Below are 21,256 nucleotides of genomic sequence, written 5' to 3'. Positions count from 1 at the left end.
TCTTCTATGAACTCGACATACACCTAATGGAATACCTTGGGGTGTCTTCTTTCTAAAATGGGGTCACATGTGGGGTTCCTATACTACTCTGGCATTTTTGGGGCCCAAAACCGTGAGGAGTAGTCTGGAAACCAAATGCCTCAAAATGACTGTTCAGGGGTAAAAGCATCTGCAAATTTTGATGACAGATGGTCTATGAGGGGGCAAATTTTGTGAAACCACTCATAAGCAGGGTGGCCTCTTAGATGACAGGAAGCGCAGGATGTTCTCAAATCGTGACCTGGACATGGCAGCAGAGAATATGGGCATGTGATGTATTGGGTACGTAGACCAATAAGACCGCAATACATTCTTTTTGACTAGACCCATGTTAAGGAGAAGGCCCCAAAAAATGTTACGTTCGGAAACTTGGAGTGGCTTCCACCAAAAAGGCTGGGCATAGTAGCTTCTTGGATTGGCGGTTGCGTATTGTGTGGCATAACGGTTGGTCTCAGCCACAATAAAGTCGTACCAGCAGTGATCAGAAAAAAAATTTCTGTCACTGCGCTGGGGCGGGTGTGGGTTTGGCCGGGTGATCAGAAGCCCGCAGGGGGCAGATTAGGACCTGATCTGATGGGTAGCAGTGACAGAGGGTGACGGGGTGATTGATTGGGTGATCAGTAGGTGATTACAGGGGAGAATATTTGCAAGCAATGCACTGGCGAGTTGATCAGTGGGGGTCTTGGGGGCTCGCTGAGGGTGTGGACGGGTGTTTGGGTGCCCGCAGGGGCAGTTTAGGGTCTGATCTGATGGGTAGCAGTGACAGGTGGTGACGGGGTGATGGGGTGATTGATAGGTGATCAGGGTGTGATTAGAGGGAAGAATAGATGCAAGCAATGCACTGGCGAGGTGATCAGGGCTGGGGTCTGAGGGTGTGGGCGGGTGATTGGGTGTCTAAGGGGCAGATAGGGGTCTGATCTGATGGGTAGCAGTGACAGGTGGTGACGGGGTGATTGATGGGTGATCAGTGGGTGATTAGATGGGAGAACAGATGTAAACAATGCAGTTTGGAGGTGATCTGAGGGTGGGTCTGCGGGCGATCTGATGGTGTGGGTGGGTGATCTGATGGTGTGGGTGATCAGATGCCCGTAAGAGGCAGGTTAGGGTCTGATCTGATGGGTGGCAGTGACAGGTGGTGACGGGGTGATTGATGGGTGATTGACAGGTGAGCAGCGTGTGATTACGGGGAGAATAGATGTATACAGTACACGGGGGGGGTCTAGGGAGGATCTGAGGGGTGGGGGGGCGATCACTGGGACCACTAGGGAAAGAGGCAGCCTGTATAATACGCTTTGTACACATTACAAAGCGTATTATACGCTTTACATGCGGCGATCGAGGGGTTAATAACCAGTGACACGATCGCCGCATAACCGCCGCATAGGCCCAGTCATTGCGTCCGCCCATCGGCTGTGGGCGGACGTTATGTGGTTAGGTAATACCCGTTGCCTGGCTATCCTGCTGATCCTCTGCCTCTAATGCTTTTAGCCATAGATTCTGAACAAGCATGCAGCAGATCAGGTGTTTTTGGCATTACTGTCAGGTCTGACAAGATTAGCTGCATGCTTGTTTTTGGTATGATTCAGACACTACTGCAGCCAATTGGATCAACAGGGCTGCCAGGCAACGGGTATTGTATAAAAGTAAACAAATATGTCAGCCTGCATATACTAGTTCTTACTTCTAATCAAGTTTTATAATAAAGTTAAATTATAATCCTACCTAATAAAAGCTAAGTGTCGCTGCGTCCAGCAGATTTGTCCCTGTGTCTCAGGATCTTTGTTACTGCGCATGTGCGCAGTAACGGACAGCTGGGTCCAGGGAGCTGGACGGGTGAGCGAGGTGGGCGGGTGCGGGCGAGAGAGGTGGGCGGGTGCGGGCCTGTGTCGGGCGCGCGGCAGTTGCGTGCACATGCATGCGCACTGTTGGCGGCGGACGTAGACCTGGAGCCCGTTTTTAAACGGGCTGGGTCTACTAGTAGAGTAATAAATGGTTAATAAAGACATTTTATAGCGAGTGCAGTTTACATTGAACAAAAAGAATAATTTGTTGTAATCGCCCTTGTCACAGTTCCAGGAAACAGTGAAGAACAGCATTTGCAGTAATGGAGTTGAAGATCTGGTCATAATTGATCGTACCATTAAAGTGGAATGGTGATGACAAATTCATGTAGATCATGCAACACCATGGGGACGTTTTATTGTCCCCAACTTTATACTGCAAATCTAATGGCTATGCTCACAAAGAATGTTACTGCAGTAATAAAAAAAAACAAAAGAGCAAGAAATATTACAATAGATGATATGGCATCAGAGATCCCTGACCTCAACATAATCTATCCAACCTGAGATTACTTGCAGGGGCATGAAGGACGCCTTCACAGTGAAGCATATCACATTTAATGTACTGTATATATTTTATATAGTATGTGTAAATCTTCAGTGGCTGAAAATGTATCTCTAGAGTTTTTCTTTAACAAGATGCATATTATGTTATAGAATTTGATATAGATTATTCAGATATTTGCTAAAATACTACCTACGACTCATTGCCGGGCATGTCAGTGATTTTTGTTATTGTCTTTACAGTGCACTGTTCAGGTAAAGCTTGAGCTGGGACATCGTGCCCAGTTAAGGAAAAAGCCTACTCCTGAAGGATTCACCCATGACTGGATGGTGTTTGTCCGTGGTCCTGAGCAGTGTGACATACAGCATTTTGTGGAAAAGGTGGTGTTCAGGCTCCATGATAGCTTCCCAAGACCTAAGCGTGGTAAGCCTTCATAAGTTTGTGTTTTCTGTAAATTGGTGAACATACGTTAGCTGTATAAGCAATAAAAGTAATATCTGTATTTACTGTACTTTATATTTCATAAAAAACAAACAAAATAAAAACAAAACTCCAATTTAAAATTATGGTGGTGACTGAGCTGTATGATTTACTTCTTACATGCTCTACATAGTTTTTTTTTCTTTGTTATTTTGGGTGTCTGAATCTGTGGCACACTGCACATTTTCTGGCTCCCTACTGTAGCTTTTTTTCATAGTGTGTATATATGTAATGAAACTCTCTTTCAGAAATCAGTTTGAAATAGTTTACAACCCAAAGCATGGTTATAGTAGTTAATGGAAGTAATTGCCCGCTTGCCACACTGTACATGTAGTAGTCTTCAGTCAGAATCTCATTTACGTAAGTTTACTTTCGAACACCTTTGTGATTTCTTGCAGCTTGTAAAGAACCCCCATACAAAGTAGAAGAATCTGGATATGCTGGCTTCATCTTACCTATTGAAGTGTACTTTAAAAACAAGGTATGGCTAAATTCCATTCAAGGTGAGTGTAAACTTGTTTGATCACAAGGAAACTTATTGTATCATTTGTTTCTTTCTTGGATATGATAGACTTAAAACACCAATCTTGCCCCTAGGAGATAGTACACAAAGAAGATGGTCCTGTCCAAGGACGGTGTGTCCACCCATCAGTCACTAGCTTCTCAGTCTTTGTAAAGTGTATGAAGGAGGTGCAAAATGTGACCTCGTGTCCATTCCACTTTTTATCCTGCAGTTGAATTTTAATGACCAGAAAATAAGAAGACTGAAGGGTGTCCTTGTCTTCTTTCGGTTGCAAATATTTCTACTTATGAGACCTAGAAACAGAAATGCACCTCCTGCAACACTTTACAGTTTTGTAAACCGAAACGTATATTTTACAAGTTTAAACAGATTTTCAGCTGCTCTCTTTGGTTAAGTATTGTCATGTACCCTTTTTTGGCTTTCTTCCTATATTAATGCTGCAATTTGTGGAAGATCGTATCCCTGCAAAGCTGCCTCAGAACAACATCTAGGTAAGTATTTTCAGCAGTCATATGGATCATCTCTTCTGTGAATGGTTGATATGATAGCTTGGGTTTAGCTCATGATTCAGATCACTGTTTCTGCACTGCCTTCTCTCTCTATCTTTCAAAATCCTGAGTTATTTTCTACTTTTTACTTCCATTGCACCTGGTTTCTACACACTTTCTCCCTTAATACCTTCCACCTTTCAGTCTGCTCAACCATCTGGTGCCTCCCCAATATCTTTTCCTCTCAAACACCATTGAGAATACTCTGAACAGCTGATATTCTGATTGAGATCAGTGTCTGGTCTGTCACCTTCACTTGATGCACTGAGTTGGATGTACTTGTGCAGGCATTCCTCCCAGTCACTTCTCACGCCTTCTTTCCTTTCCGGTCTACATCTGTGCAGAGAACATCTAACACTTGGGACTGTGAGAGTACACACAATTCCAACCCCCCCCCCCCCCCCCACCACCACCTTTTTTAGTACGCTTCCTATTGTATGGCTTCTGTTTATATTTGTCTTCCCATGACTTCCTCTGTTACCTGTAGCCCAACGATCCGTTACTTCCTGCTGTGTTGTTTGGTTGACATTTGCTTTGCTGTTTTGCCCAATGACCAAATTAATAGTTTTAATAGTTGGGGTTTATGTTTCAGCCTACTGCCAGTCTGCGTAGTTCAGGTTATTTGGTTCTTGTATTAACATCTCTTTTCATATCTTGTCTCCCTTTGACAGTCATTTACTACGCTAAGGGGCCGTACTTCTCAAGCCATTGCTAAAATGCTGCTGCAGTCGCTTAAGCAATAGTTAAATAGAGAAGAAAAAATGTGAGCGATAGTATTTTTGGGGCTGTGGGTTTCTGCTGCCAGCCTGTGCACAAATTTATGTCATGTGTGGAGGCCAGGACTTGTAATGACTGGTGACAGCACTATGGAATCTTCAAAAGATGGATTTATGTTGCCAAGGGGGAGTTTACATTTTTTTTTTTTAAATATGTAAGAAAAAAACTGTACCTGCCTCCTTTATGCCTTTATATCTTTTTCCCACCATGCAGACTGGTATTGCAGAGACCATAGATGTGGGACTCTGCCCTCTGCTATACCAACTCATGTGGTTCTTGGGTTGAGGGGCAATTTGCAAAAGTGTGTCTGCAAAGCCCCCAGGCTATGCTGTACAAATTGCCCTTACAATATTCTGGGCAAGAGGCACAGCCCCACCTTGTGGCAGGTGAGGTTGGGGATAGCTTGGATGTCTTGTGGTTTGAATCTCGGAGCCTCTTTTTTAATAATTGCAAAAATCAGTAACCCTTTGCATGCTCGCATGCAAAGGTTCAAACAAATGCATTCACAGATTCACTTATCCAGGCACCACTGTTATCCCTACAGCTAAATTAAAAGCCGGGGTCTTAGTTCACAAAGGAAAGCATTCTTTTGCTTAGTCACCTACACTGCGCAGAAGTACCCAGGTAAACGTAGGTGTCCTAACTCTGGCCCTGTAACATGCATAGTGCAGACATGCAAACCTTCATTGCATCAAACCTATCTAGGGATTAGGAGCACACATCCTGACGTCCTCTCATGGGACAGATAGCGCATCATACCAATCTAACAAGGGAGCTAACGTAATGTATCCATGCACACAATGCACATACATCAGCATAAGCTGTGTGCATGCTGACAAAAAACACAAACGGGGGAAGGAGGGAGTGCACTGAATTAAAACCCTAGCCACAGGGGTCAGTAACAAGAAAAAAAAACACAAATCCAGGCATATCGCCTCAAGTTAAGACATTTAAATTTAAATAATTTAAGGAAAGGGAGGTGCTAAAGGGGGTGTGGGCAGAAAAATTGCAAAAATTAGTAACCCTTTGCATGCTCGCATGCAAATGTTCAAACAAATGCATTCACAGATTCACTCATCCAGGCACCACTGTTATCCCTACAGCTAAATTAAAAGCATAAGTTGTGTGCATGCTGACAAAAAACACAAACAGGGGAAGGAGGGAGTGCACTAGTGCCACAAGGGTCTGTAACAAGGGTTTTAATCTAGTGCACTCCCTCCATCCCGTTTGTGTTTTTTGTCAGCATGCACACAGCTTATGCTTATGGATACATTACGTTAGCTCCCTTGTGCGATTGGTATGATGCGCTGCCTGTCCCATGAGTGGATGACAGGATGTGTGCTCCCAATCCCTAGATAGGTTTGATGCAATGAATGTTTGCATGTCTGCACTATGCATGTTACAGGGCTGGAGTTAGGACACCTATGTTTACCTGGGTACTTCTGCGCAGTGTAGGTGACTAAGCAAAAGAATGCTTTCCTTTGTGAGTGCTTTTCCTTTTTTGAGACCCCGGCTTTTAATTTAGCTGTAGGGATAACAGTGGTGCCTGGATGAGTGCATCTGTGAATGCATTTATTTGAACATTTGCATGCGAGCGTGCAAAGGGTTACTGATTTTTGCAATTTTTCTGGCCACACCCCCTTTAACACCTCCCTTCTTTTAAATTACTTATTTAAATGCCCTAACTTGAGGCAATGTGCCTGGATTTATGTGTTTTTTTTTTGTTTTAATAATTGGACCCCAAATGTCCAGCCCCTCCCAGGAAAAATGGTTCATTTTGAATGTAAAAGGTTAATTGGAAATTAAACATTTTTGTTCCATAGCAATAAAAATATGTACTTTCAACACTATCATTTTTCTATTCATTAACCTTCTTTCTTCTGTTTGCCTCTGTGTGATGTCATCTTATTCAGTATAGTTCTGTCTTCTTCTCTTCATAATTTTCATCTGTAAATGTTCTTCTTTTTTTTTTCTTTGATTTTTGTCCCATTATTGTTCCAGTCTTGTGTTTTTTTTTTTTTTTTTTTTTTCTTTCCCTTTTGCTGATAACCTAATTGTAGCTGCTGTGCACTTTTAGTTAGAAACACAAAATCTACAGATAAAATCCTGGGGAAGGTTTAAATACAGTAGAGGGCTGGTTATCCAGAACACAACTAACCAGCAGTCTCAACCAACCAGCACAAATCGCCTTCGGTACTTACAGTGGTGAAATTCTTAAACTGCTTGTAGGCTCTGCTGTGTTTAAATACTGGGTTTGACGGCTCCTCAAAGTTAATAGTCTAATCCCTACCATAGTCATGCATGCATTCTGATCCAGCAGGTGGAGGCAGCCCTAGGTTTATTTCCATAGATTTCATGTTGAAAGCTATCGGAAGTCAATGTGCAGTGTATAGGCAGGCAATAGATTTCTGTCAGATCCAATTTGTTCAGATAGTGATCTATCTAATGCCTGGTACACACCATGCAATTTCCCATCAAATAGATGGGTTGAATAAATTTCCAACAAATCCGATCTGATTGCGATAGTTTTTTAGATTTTTTTTTTTTGTCCGATCACTTCTATACAAAATCGATCAGAAAAATGAACGGCTGCAGGGATCTGAAGGCAGCCTCTAAAGACGCTTGTACTTTACATACGCTCTAGCTCCCAGGACCCAGGGTGAGCGATCCCCAGCACAGGGGGACACTTTTTTTTTTTTTAAAGAACAGAGAGCAAGAGGAGACAACGGGGCACTGGAATCACACACCGAACCTTGAAATAATAGAGGGGGAATACAGCAAGGACACTGGGGAATAACAGGGGGACACTGGAATTGCTGCTGGCAGACTACTACCGGACTTTCTCTTCCCATTTTTATGGGGAAAAAAGTGCATCTTACCGCATCTGAAAAATACGGTTCATAGATATGACTGGTAGGGATTAGATTATGAGTCCCTCTAAAGCAGGGGTGTCAAACTCAAATACAAAGTGGGCCAAAATTGAATACTGGTACCTAGTAGTGGGCCAACTTCAATGTCTACTGGCCACCTCCCTCCCTTATAAAGTTCCCTGGAGTCTAATGCTTCCCCTCCAACCCCTACACAGTTCCCCAATGTCTAGTGGACCTCCTCTATACAGTTCTCTTGTGTCTAGTGGTCCTTCCTTCCCATACAGCTCCGTGGTGTTTAGTGGCCTTTCCTTTACTGTTCCCCAGTGTTTAGTGCTTTCCCCCTACCTCCCCTTTATGGTTTCCCTGGTGTTCTAGAGCTTCACGTATTCTAGAGCTTCACCTCCAATATAGCTTCCCTGGTGGTCTAGAGTGGGCCAAACATAATGCAAAATGGGGAAACCACTTGAGGGCCAAGTTTAATGGCTCTGAGGGCCAGATTTGGCTTGCAGGCCAGAGTTTGACATGTATGCTCTAAAGGAACAGTTAAGTAGCAGGACCATATACTCTGTACAGCAGAGTATAAATACTGAATAATAATAGTGTTAATAACCCCTTGCTCACTGGAATGCAAATATTTTCATACAAACCCACCATCTAGGAACCGCTCCTATCCCTACAGCTAAGTTAAAAGCGGGGTCTTTGTTAGAAAAGAATACATTCTCTTGCGTAGTCACTTACACCACGCAGAGGTACCCAAGAATTAATGTGTCCTAACTCTGGCTCTCTTAACGTGCATAGGGTTTTATCCCACTCAATCATAAAGTTACATTCCTTCTTAAAAACAGTTCTGTAACCAGCCTAAAGCATAGAAAAATAGGTGATCAAGGAGTCTAATTTACTGTACGAAGTCATAATTGTTAACATGTAAGTCGGATTTAGTCCCCATGTTTGGAAGATATCTCGTATTCCAAAGGAAGTGATTTTTTTAGGCCATTTAAGAGACCAGAGGGCGAAGTTTTATGAATACTGAGGAAATGCTGGCTGCTGTAATGTGGTAGAAAATTCATAATCCAATGTAGCATAGCTATTATGTAGGTATGGAAAGTGTAGAAGTATTCCCTGAACCCTAAGTTAATTGCCTGTAGTGAAATTCAGTTCTGGGCACCACATTACAAAAAAGATATTGCAGTTTTAGAGCAGGTGCAGAGACGAGCAACAAAATTGATACGTGGGATGGAACGTCTCACTTACCAAGAAAGGTTAGATAAACTGGGTTTATTTAGTCTAGAGAAGATGCCTTAAAGGGGATCTAATTAACATGCAATATAATACATACATCCCCTGTGTAGGGGTTATACATACATCAGAGGGCAATATAATAGCTTGGCGGATGAGCTTTTTGTCCCTAGACCTTCTCAAAGGACTAGAGGACATGATCTGCACATGGAGGAAAAACGTTTTAGCCATTTATTTAGGAAAGGGTTCTTTACAGTAAGAGTGATTAAGATGTGGAATGCATTGCCACAGGAAGTAGTTATGGCAAACTCTACGCCTGCATTTAAAGGGGGCTTAGATGCTTTCCTTGCGTTGAAAGACATCCATGGCTACAATTACTAGGTAATGCCTAATGATGTTGATCCAGGGATTTTATCTGATTGCCATCTGGAGTCGGGAAGGAATTTTTTTTTTCCCCATTTGGGGCTAATTGGATCAAGCCTTGTAAGGGTCTTTTCGCCTTCCTCTGGATCAACAGGGATATGTGAGGGAGCAGGCCGGTGTTGTACTTGTTCTCTGGTTGAACTCGATGGACGTATGTCTTTTTTCAACCAAAATAACTATGTAACTATGTTGTGTGTGTGTGTGTGTGTGTGTGTGTGTGTGTGTGTGTGTGTGTGTGTGTGTGTGTGTGTGTGTGTGTGTGTGTGTGTGTGTGGTGCTGTCCATACTTATTCATGTCACTGGCAAATCTTTACTTATTAGTTACTTTTATTCAACTAGCAAGTATTTTGTTGATGGGAAATGACATAGGTGTCTACCAAAAGTTAAGTCGAAGAGGCATTATTGTGAAAAAAAAAATATTTCAGCTTTTATTTACATTTGAGCAAAAACTGTCCAGTCCAAAATTATCAACTAGCTGATTGCCCGGCGTTGCCCGGGTATGTATTTGGCTGGTGTTGGCTCCGCCTACTTTTTCTAACCCTAACACACAATTACTCAATGACCAAGTTTGTGAGCTTTGGCATCAATAATTTGCATTGAAATGAAAAAATCTGATTGGCTGTTTGTGGCTCCACCCCCTTTTCTGAATTTTAACCCCAGTCACCCAATGACCATCTGTACCAGGTTTGAGGCCTGTGCCATTAACGGTGCAAGAATGGTAGCAATTAAATATTCCACTTGAAAAGCAATAGGTGAAGTTTGATTCACTTTTGTAGGCTTCACCCACTTTTCTAAATAATAATCCCAGTCACCCAGTGACCAACTGTGCAAAGTTTAAGAACCCTGCCATTAACAGTGTAAGAATGGCTGCAGTTTACATTTTCCGAGTGAAATTTGTATTTGTCTCCACCCACTGATGACCCGGCGTTGTTCGTGTATGTATTTGACTGGTGTTGGCTCTGCCCGCTTTTTCTAACCCTAACATTCAATCACTCATTGACCAAGTTTGTGAGTTTTGGGGTCCTTGGCATCAATAATTTGTATTTTCCCATGAAATGAAACAAATCTTATTGCCTGTTTTTGGCTCTGTCCCCTTTTCTGAATTTGAACCCCAGTGACCCAATGACCAACTGTTTGAGGCTTGTGCCATTAACAGTGTAAGAATGGCAGCTATCTAAATATGCCCCTTGAAAATCAACAGGTGAATTTTGATTGGCTTTTTTAGGCTCCACCCACTTTTCTCAATATGAATTCCAGTCACGCAGTAACCAGCTGTGCAAAGTTTGAGAACCCTGCCATTGACAGTGAAGATGGGCTGCAGTTTACAATTCCCCCCCCCCCCCCCTCCCCAACAAAAAAAAATCTGTTTTTGACTCCACCCACTTTTTGTAACCTTGAGTCACTACTCAGTGACCAAGTTTGTGAGCTTTCGGGTTCCTGGCATCAAAATTGTGCTAATGGAAGCAGTTTATCCGGTTAAGAAATCTCTCTGTTTGTGGCTTCGCCCCTTCAGTGAATTTGAACCCCAGTCACTTAACGACCGACTGTAGCAGGTTTGAGGCCTCTGCCAGTAACCTTGTAAGAATGGCAGCAGTTCCCCTTGAAAATCAATAAGTGAATTTTGATTGGCTCTTGTAGGCTCCACCTATTTTTCCGAATATTAATCCCAGCCACCCAGTGACCAACTGTGTCAAGTTTGAGAACCCTGCCGTTAACAGTGTAAGAATACCTGCAGTTTATATTTTCCCATGTAAAAAGTTAGTTGTTTTTGGCTCCACCCGCTTTTTCTAACCTTGACATACAGTCACTCAATGACCAAGTTTATGAGCTTTGGGGTGTTTGGCATCAATAAGTTGCATTTTACCATTGAAATTAAACAAATCTGATTGTCTGTTTTTGGCCCGCTCCCTTTTCAGAATTTAAACCCCAGTTTCCCAGTGACTGACTGTACCAGATTTAAGGCCTCTGCCATTAAGAGTGTAGGAATGGCAGCAATGTAAATATTCCCCTTGAAAAACAAAAGGTGAATTTTGATTGGCAGCTGTAGGCTTCACCCACTTTCCTGAATATTAGTCAGTCACCCAGTGGCCAACTGTGTCAAGTTTGAGAACCCTGGCAATAACAGAATGGCTGAAATCAATCTAACAAATCTGATTGGCTGTTTGTGGCTCCACCCCTTTAGTGAATTTGGACCCCAGTCACCCAATGACTGACTGTATCAGGTTTGAGGCCTCTGCCATTAAGTGTAAGAATGGTAGCATGTAAATATTCCCCTTGAAAATCAATTGGTGAATTTTGAGTGGCTGTTGGAGACTGGGATTAATATTCAGAAATGTAGGTGGAGCCTACAAGTGGCCAATTGTGTCAAGTTTGGGAACCCTGCCATGTAAAAAAATTAAGTTGTTGGCGCCGCCCACTTTTTCTAACCTTGACATACAGTCACTCAGTTACCAAGTTTATCAGCTTTGGGGTCCTTGGTATCAATACTTTGTATATTCCCATTGAAAATAAACAAATCTGATTGGCTGTGGCTCCGCCCCTTTCTGAATTTGAACCCTAGTCACCCAGTGACCAACTGTACCAGGTTTGAGGCATCTGCTCTTAACAGTATAAGAATGGTAGCAGCTTAAATATTCCCTTTGAAAATCAAAAGGTGAATTTTTATTGGCTATTGTAGGCTCCACCCACCTTCCAAAATCTTAATCTCATCCACCCAGTGACCAACTGTGCAAAGTTTGAGATCCCTGCAATTAACGGTTTAAGAATGGCTGCAGTTTACATTTACATTTTCCTAGTAAAATTTGTTTTTGGCTCTGCCCAATTTTTGTAAACTAAACTCAATGACCAAGTTTGTGAGCTTTCAGGTTCCCGGCATCAAAATTGTGTGAATGGAAGCAGTTTATCCACCAAGGAAATCTGATTTGCTGTTTGTGGCTCCGCCCTTTTAGAGAATTTGGACCCCAGTCACTCAATGACCGACTGTAGCAAGTTTGAAGCCTCTGCCATTAACAGTGTAAGAATAGCAGCAGTTTAAATATTCCCCTTGGAAATCAATAGGGGAATTTTGATTTGCTGTTGTAGGCTCCACCCACTTTCTTAAATCTTAATCTCATCCACCCAGTGACCAAGTGTGGCACGTCTGAAAACCCTGCCATTAACAGTCTAATGCTACGTACACACATGCGACTACGATCGTTCGTTGTTAACGACGAACGATCTTTTAATTGACGAAAGAACGACCGGAGTAAAGTTAGTTCTAAAAAGTGTGTAACGATCACATCGTTAGAACGAACGTTACACCACGTAAAAGCACTCAATGCGCCTGCGCATAAAATTGTAAAGTTCCCTGGAGAAAAAGTGAAATGCGCATGTCCAGCCTGGTACAAACGATCGTTTCCAACGATGTACTACTTTTGCAAACGATCGTCGTTGGTTAAAATCCGCCGAGACAGAACTTTCTTTTGTAGCGATTTGGCTCGTTCGTCGTTAGACTTAATAGTCGGTGGTTCGTTTTTTGTAACGATCGTCGTTGGTAAAGATCGGGGAACGATCGTTACAAACGACTATAGTCGCATGTGTGTACGCACCTTAAGAAAGGCTGCAGTTTACATTTTACCATTTAAAATGAATGGCTGAAATTTGATTGGCTGTTTTATGCTCCGCCCACTTTTCCTGGATTTGTAACCTCGGTCACCAAGTGACCAACTGTGCCAAGTGTGGGGACTCTGGCTTGATTACCGTGAGAATGGCAGCCTTTCACATTTTTTCCATTGACATGAATGGGTGAAATCACACACACACACACACACACACGCCATTATTGGCTATTACAGCAATCAAACGCTTCCTATAATTGCAGACCAGCTTTTTGTATGTCTCCACAGATATTTTTGCCTATTCATCTTTATCAATGAGCTCCAAATCTTTCAGGTTGGAGGGTCTTCTTGCCATCACCCTGAAATGTAGCTCCCTTCACAGATTCTCAATTGGATTCAAGTCAGGACTCTGGCTTGTCAACTGGATTTGGGTCATTGCATGCTGAAATGTCCACAGGTGTCCAAGGCCAAGTTTCTCTGAAGACTGCCTGATGTAGTTGAGAATCCTCATGTATTATGCTGGGTACACACGTTGCGTTTTTCGGTCGATTTACCGTCCGATTCTATTTTCTGATCGAATTTCGTTTCGATTCTGGTATCTTTTCTTATATAATTGTATTCACTTCTATGAGAAATCGATCAGAAAACGATCGAAAATCGGACATTTTGGAAATTATCTATCGAACCATCTATCGAACACAAAATTGTATGGTGTGTACCTAGTATTATTTTTTTCTTCATGGTGCCGTTTATTTGTGATTAGGTTCTCTGGTCCATTGGCTGAAGAACACCCCAAAAGCAATTAGGTTCCCACCACCATGTTTGACAGTGGGGATGGTGTTCTTTGGGTTTAAAGCTTCTCCTTTTTATGCCAAATGAAGGCATCATCATTGTGACCAAACAATTAAATTTTTGTTTCATCTGACCATAACACAGAAGACCAGAAGTCATCTTCTTTGTCCAGATAAGCATTTGCAAAGGCCAAGCAAGCTTTTGTGTGCCTTATCTGGAGAAGTGCTGTCTTCCTTGGTCTGCATCTGTGGAACCCAGCAGTGTGCACTGTCTGTTGGATTGTCTGCATTGAGACATTGCCACCATCAGAGCCCAGATTCACCAGGATGGCCTTGGTGGTGATCCTTGGATTCTTTTTCACCTCTCTCACTATCTTCATGGCCAGCACAGGTGTCACTTTTGGCTTCCAACCACGTCCTCTGACATTTTCCACAGTGAGGAACATCTTGTATTTTTCAATAATACTTACTGTAGCCACTGGAACTTTAAAACATTTAGAAATGGCCTTTTAGCCCTTTCCAGACTTGTGAGCAGCCACAATGCGCAGCCGCAGGTCCTCACTGAACTCCTTTGTCTTAGCCATTACTGCCCACAAACCAACTGCAGAGAGCTGCTGTTTTTCACCTGTTGAGTTAATTGAAACAGCTGTTCCCAATTAATCAGGGTCATTGGGATGCTTTAGAACAGCTTGGATTATTTGGAATGGTATAGAACTTTGGATTTTCCAACAGAATGTGACAGTTTGTGAAGGGTATGAATAATTTTGTTCTAGACAGTTTTTGCTGAAATGTAAATAAAAGCAGAGAAATGTTTTTTGTGAGCATTTGCGTTTTTCCTATACCTTCCATTAAGGCAAAATTGCATCAAAAATGGTAAAGGCACCGCTTTGCTGAGCGGATCGGAAACGATCCGCTCAGATGTGAACTCTCTCATAGGGAATCGTTGCACAAGCGTTTTTAGGGCGATTTTTAAAATCGCCTGTGCTTGAAAAAAGGGCAAAAACACCCTTAGTGTGAATGAACCCCTATTCAAAATTTGCCAGGGGTATGAATAATTATGGGCAGCACTGTATATGTAATGGGTGGCCATTTATATGGATACACCTTAATAAAATGGGAATGGTTGGTGATAGTAACTTCCTGTTTGTGGCACACTAGTACCGGTATATGTGAGGGGGGAAACTTTTCAAGATGGTTGGTGACCATAGCGGTCATTTTGAAGTCGGCCATTGTGAAGTCGGCCATTCTGAATCCAACTTTTGTTTTTTCAATAGAAAGAGGGTCATGTGACACATCAAACTTATTGGGAATTCCACAAGAAAAACAATGGCATGCTTGGTTTTAACGTAACTTTATTCTTTCATGAGTTATTTGCAAGTTTCTGACCACTTATAAAATGTGTTCAATGTGCTGCACATTGTGTTGGATTGTCAATGCAACTCTCTTCTCCCACTCTTCACACACTGATAGCAACACCGCAGGAGAAATGCTAGCACAGGCTTCCAGTATCCGTAGTTTCAGGTGCTGCACATCTCGTATCTTCACAGCATAGACAATTGCCTTCAGATGACCCCAAAGATAAAAGTCTGAGGGGGTCAGATCAGGAGACCTGGGGGCCATTCAACTGGCCCACGACGACTAATCCACTTTCCAGGAAACTGTTCATCTAGGAATGCTAGGACCTGACACCCATAATGTGGTGGTGCACCATCTTGCTGGAAAAACTCAGGGAGCGTGCCAGGTTCAGTGCATAAAGAGGGAAACACATCATCAAGTAGCAATTTCACATATCCAGTGGCCTTGAGGTTTCCATTGATGAAGAATGGCCCCACTATCTTTGTACCCCATATACCACACCATACCATCAATTTTTTTTTGTTCCAACAGTCTTGGAGGAATCTATCCAATGTGGGTTAGTGTCAGACCAATAGCGGTGGTTTTGTTTAACTTCACCATTCGCATAAAACGCCGATCTGGGTCATCCTCGTTGAGATGCTGCAGTAGCTGAAGTTTGTAAGGGTGCCATTTGTGAGTAGCTAATATCCGCCGAAGGAATGTTCGACTAATGCCACTCTCCAGTGACATGCGGCGAGTGCTATGCTGTGGGCTCTTGCTGAATAAAGCTAGGACAGCCAGTGATGTTTTGTCATTAGTGACAGATTTCATGCGTCCACATTTTGGAAAATCCAACACTTAACCAGTTTCACGAAACTTAGCAAGCAGTTTGCTAACTGTACCATGGGAAATGGGTGGTCTCGTAGGGTGTCTTGCATTGAAATCTGCTGCAATGACCTAGTTACTGCGTTCATCAGACATCAACGCAATTTCTATCCGCTCCTCATGTGTTAATCTCGGCGACATGTCAATGGCTGTAAACAAAAAGCAACTCGTAAATAACTCATGAAAAAATAAAGTTACGTTAAAACCAAGAACACCATTGTTTTTCTTGTGAAATTCCCAATAAGTTTGATGTGTCACATGACTGCCATGGTCACCACCCATCTTGAAAAGTTTTCCCCCTCACATATACTAATGTGCCACAAACAGAAAGTTAATATCGCCAACCATTCCCATTTTATTAAGGTGTAGCCATATAAATGGCCCACCCTGTGTATATGTAAAGGATGTACAGTGTTGCGTTGGTCACACGCTGTTAGAATTTTGTTACATCATCTGAATCTGCAGGTAATTTAGTAAAGAAAATGTGCAATTAATTTTTACTGTTATGATTTCAAACATTCAATTGCGTTCTACTTTAAAAAAACAAAACAAAAAACACACAAACATGAAATTTGGTTTCAATGTCTACACATTCCTGCAAATTGGTTTCAGGATCACCTGCATTGTTGAAAAATGTGTCTGATCTGTGGGTATTTGTTAAGTCCTTAGAAATATTTTCCAGGGTACAAATACTGTAGAGACACACTGATTGGCTATAGCAGAGCAACATGTGCTGTTCAGTGGAGAAGGGAGGAAAGACAATTGGCACTGCACTAGTGTGCAGCTTCTGTAGATTATCGGTAAATTGGAGAACAATGTGCTGCTTTTTTTTTTTTTAGTTTTCGTCTAGCTTCTAACATGCTGGATCACTAAAAAATGTTGGGGCAGCAGTATTTATGATTCTAAGATTGTTGGAGGCTTTAGTGTAGCCATTCCAGGCTAGTTAGCGTTAAGGTGGAAGCTCTGTATGTGTGGTCTCCTAGTCAAGGGTTGAGATTCTTTGTTACCTTACCGACAATCTAAAAATGGATAGTTTGTGTTTTGTTCGTTTATCATCATACTTAGTCATTTGCCTTCTGCATATCCTGAGTGATTGTAATCTCAAGTTTAATCAGATTTTTCAGCTTCCACTTTCTTCTCCTTCCCTGCCCAGGTCGGCTTTTCCTTCACTAGCACAATTCAACCCTTGTGGAGAGATGTCTCTCTTAGTTCTTAAGTCTCTGTGAATCAGGTTCAACTTTTCAAGGTTTCCCATCCTACCTCCCAAGTTGGTAGTCCTTTGAGGTCTCCCTTCAGTGTGAATTCTCAGGTTTGCCAATTGTTTATTGCGATGCACTTTTTGTTGTGTTTGATGTGCAACTGGCTGTGTTAGACCATATTGCATGTCTCAGATCTGGTCATTGTGATTTTCACTCATTTTTGAGGCAACTTTTCCATGTCTCCATAGGCCTACTGTGTCTCCCAGTGAATACTGAGGAAAAAAGGGATTTTTATACTTTAATATAAAATCCTTTTGTCAGAGATTTGGGGGCTCGGACCCAATCTTATGTTACTCTTTTTTTATTTCCTTGCATTACGTATTGGTTCTTCTGGGTGTTCTAGCACTAATTTGCTACAGACTGAGTAGCTAGTGTCTGGAGGTGGTATAGCTCTAGGAGTGTACACCCTCCTAGAAATGGCTATATATCCCCAGATAAGTGATCCCCTAAGTGATTGGATAATTCAGTGACAAAAAGATTTTTATTGTGTATGAAAAGCCTTTTTGTCTTTCTGTGAACAGGAGGAACCCAAGAAAGTCTGTTTTACATATGATCTGTTTCTAAATCTGGAAGGAAATCCACCAGTTAACCACTTGCGCTGTGAGAAGTTAACCTTCAATAATCCAACCAAGGAGTTCCGCAGGAAGCTGCTAAAAGCAGGAGGGGTAAGACTGAATCATGATGGTAGTATACACTAATGAAGAAATGTGAAACGAAGTATCATCTGCATGCTTTACTCCTTCACACGCATACTTATCATAGCCACAGTGTTAACATTAAAGATATAATTTAATGTCCTGTATCAATTTACCCTGTCTACTAGTCGCTATTCTTTATAAATAAAGTACCACCATAGTATGCTGCCATAGTAGGCATATTATGTCTTGAGAAAGCCCACATCTCGGGGTGAAACGATCATCAACCATCCTCCATACTGCATGTGCTGATTAGCATAAGCTTTTATGTGTTGGTAGATTAAAGTTTTGGAAAATTTGCCACATATTTGCTACATATTGTACAGCGTGTTGCTCCTGGATTTCTTCCCTACTTGAATACAAATAGTATGCAACACAGCACAACAAATATGGTACGCTAACACATAAATTACAAGCTGTAATACATGGAGAGTAGTGGTGTAACAATGGCCCCCGGACCCCCCCCCCCCCCCCCCCATAGCGTGGAAGCCAGTGGTGGGGGGGAGGGGGGGGAGGTAAGGAAGCCTGCTTCTTTGTTGAGATGCAGAGCGTGGCGGTGTCATGTATTACTTGTTCTCAGAGGAGTGACATGTCGTCCTCCTCCTCTTCAACTATGCGGTACAGTCTATCTCCTTGCAGCTCCCGTCTCTGCATGTAATGTGACGTGCATTCGGCGCTACAAGGTGTATGGCACAGCTGAAGAGAGGTATGACGACATTGTGTTGCTCCACTGAGAACAGATAATGTATGATGCTGCTGTACTCTGCTATATTGGTCGGAGCTTTCACGGGGGACCCGCTACCCAAACTTTTTTTGGGTCGTGGGGGTGGGTTGTTGGGCGAGGGTTTTGCAGGTAGGCCTACCGGGCTCTTGGTACACCCCTGAGGGCAAAAGAGGTTTTGTCCAATCGATTTTACTATCTAATGGTGGCCATACATGGTACAATAAAACGTTCGATTATCCCGTTTATTCGATCTAAATGATCGAATTGAATGAAAGTTGAAAATATTTTTTTTTTTTCGATCAAGAAATTTGAACGATTATCCCGTTTTTTCGAGAAAAATCAGATCGGACATGAAGGAAAAATCTTTATATTCGATCTAACGGAATAATCGAACTAAATTATCTAATCGAAAAAAATTAAAAATTGTACCATGTGTGGCCACCTTAAGAAGTGGAGAAACAGTGTATAGAAACAGCAGGGGGAATGGAAGTGACCTTATGCCATGATGAATTGCTAAGATGTTGAGGAAAATTTGTAGGTAGTTTTTAAGAAGTGGGTGTTCACATTCTGTTTAATGTATTAATATGTTTAACAGCATGAGGGCCACTGTACTGCCTCTGCTCAAGAAACCCTCCCTCGACCCCTCGCTACCCTCCAACTACCGCCCGATCTCCCTCCTCCCCTTCGCCTCAAAACTCCTTGAGCGTCTGGTTCACAAACGCCTGACCCAGTACCTCAATGCCAACTCACTACTAGACCCACTGCAATCTGGATTTCGGCCTGCCCACTCAACCGAAACGGCTCTCACCAAAGTGGTCAATGACCTTGCCTTAGCTAAAGCTGAAGGTAAATACACCATTCTCCTCCTCTTTGACCTTTCAGCAGCTTTTGATACAGTAGATCATCCCCTACTCCTCCAGTCCCTCCAATCCATGGGCATTCACGATCTCGCCCTGACCTGGCTTTCATCCTACCTCTCCAACCGCTCCTTCACGACCTCCTTCAATGAGTCCTCGTCCACCCCCAACCACCTCTCAGTGGGAGTCCCCCAAGGCTCGGTCCTTGGCCCCCTACTGTTCTCCCTATACACATCCTCCATTGGCAAGGTTATCTCCTCCATGGGTTTTAACTATCATCTGTATGCAGATGACACCCAAATCTATCTCCACACCCCTGACATATCCACCACTACCATGGACAAGGTCTCCTCCTGCCTATCTGCCATCTCCTCCTGGATGTCCGCTAGGTTCCTAAAACTAAATCTAGACAAAACGGAATTTATGATCTTCCCACCCCGGTCATCCCTGGACCTCCCAGATGTGCAGGTCACTGTTAACCACACTACTATTCACCCTACCTCTCAAGCCTGCTGTCTGGGTGTCACCCTGGACTCCGCACTCTCCTTCACTCCCCACATCCAAAACCTCACAAAGTCCTGCAACTTCCACCTTCGTAACATCTGTAAGATTCGCCCTTTCCTGACCCCTGCCACCACCAAACTCCTCATCCATGCCCTCATAATTTCCCGCCTCGACTACTGCAATGCCCTTCTGTCTGGACTCCCTAAGACCCGAATAGCCCCACTGCAGTCCATCATGAATGCGGCTGCCAGACTTATCCACTCCTCCCATCGCTCCACCAGGGCGGCTCCCCTCCGTGAATCCCTCCACTGGCTTCCTATCCAGTCCAGAATCAGATTCAAGATATTGTGTCTGACCTACAAATCCATCCACAAAACCTGTCCAACCTACATTTCTGATCTTACTCAGAGATACACACCAAGCCACTCACTCCGCACCTCCAATGAACTTCGCCTGACCGTCCCCCGCATCACCCAGTCCCATGCACGCCTCCAAGACTTCTCAAGAGCCGCTCCGACACTATGGAACTCCCTACCTCCACCCATTAGGGCAGCCCCCTCCTTCAACACCTTCAAGAAGGCCCTCAAAACTCACCTTTTCACTCTTGCCTACCACCCCTCACAATTGCTCTAAACCCACAGCCGAACTCTGGTCCCCTACCTCTCGTGTCCCTACCTCTCCCTCTAGATTGTAAGCCTTTGGGCAGGGTCCTCACTCCTTTTGTGGCCTACCTGATCATGCACCTCTATTACTGTGCACCCATGCTATGCATTTGAGTGAACCTAACTTGCCTAATCTCCATGCTCCCATCCAGTGACTAAGCATTACCTTGTACTCCTACTGTGCTGTGTGATCTGGTTTTCTTGTATTCCTGTATTGTCATATTGCTGTTTGTCACCCCTAAATATTGTCTGTAACCTAAATTAATGTCCAGCGCTGCGTAATATGTTGGCGCTTTATAAATACAACAAATAAATAATAAATAAATAAATTAATGAGGGAAGTCGTTTTTAGAAAATATGAGCAGTTCTGGAGATTTCTTTGAGTTCTTTTTATAGAAAGAATGTATAAGTGAAAAGACATTTGAGAGTTCATTGTAGGAATGAACTCAAAAAGGAGTAACAGGGGCTCTTGGTCACACCTTACAGCATTAGTAAATGTGTTCCATCCGGTGAGTCCTTCCCAAACCATGCAAAAATGCAACTTTTTAATTTTATGTTGAAAATGTCAGAATCTCAAGAGCCAAACAAATGGGAATTGTGTGACTTGGGGAACACACAAATGAGCAAGACACAACTAAAAAAGGAGGAACAGGCTCTTGGTAATGCTTTACATCATAAGTAAATTTGAGTGTGTACTGCAGCCATT

At 42.8% G+C, this 21,256-nt stretch overlaps 1 protein-coding gene across 1 annotated transcript in view; it reads left to right on the top strand.

Moving 5' to 3' along the window:
• MLLT1 (MLLT1 super elongation complex subunit) overlaps positions 1-21,256 on the top strand; it is a 119,411-nt gene that overhangs the window by 21,675 nt on the left and 76,480 nt on the right. The window contains exons 2-4 of the mRNA XM_068233758.1: positions 2,628-2,808; positions 3,264-3,346; positions 17,630-17,773. Coding sequence (XP_068089859.1) covers positions 2,628-2,808; positions 3,264-3,346; positions 17,630-17,773 — 408 coding nt within the window. The remainder of the gene's footprint in view (positions 1-2,627; positions 2,809-3,263; positions 3,347-17,629; positions 17,774-21,256) is intronic.

This window comes from Hyperolius riggenbachi, chromosome 1 (genome assembly GCF_040937935.1).
Source record: "Hyperolius riggenbachi isolate aHypRig1 chromosome 1, aHypRig1.pri, whole genome shotgun sequence".
NCBI classification, from domain to species: domain Eukaryota; kingdom Metazoa; phylum Chordata; class Amphibia; order Anura; family Hyperoliidae; genus Hyperolius; species Hyperolius riggenbachi.
This window is presented reverse-complemented; position numbering and strand designations above follow the sequence as displayed.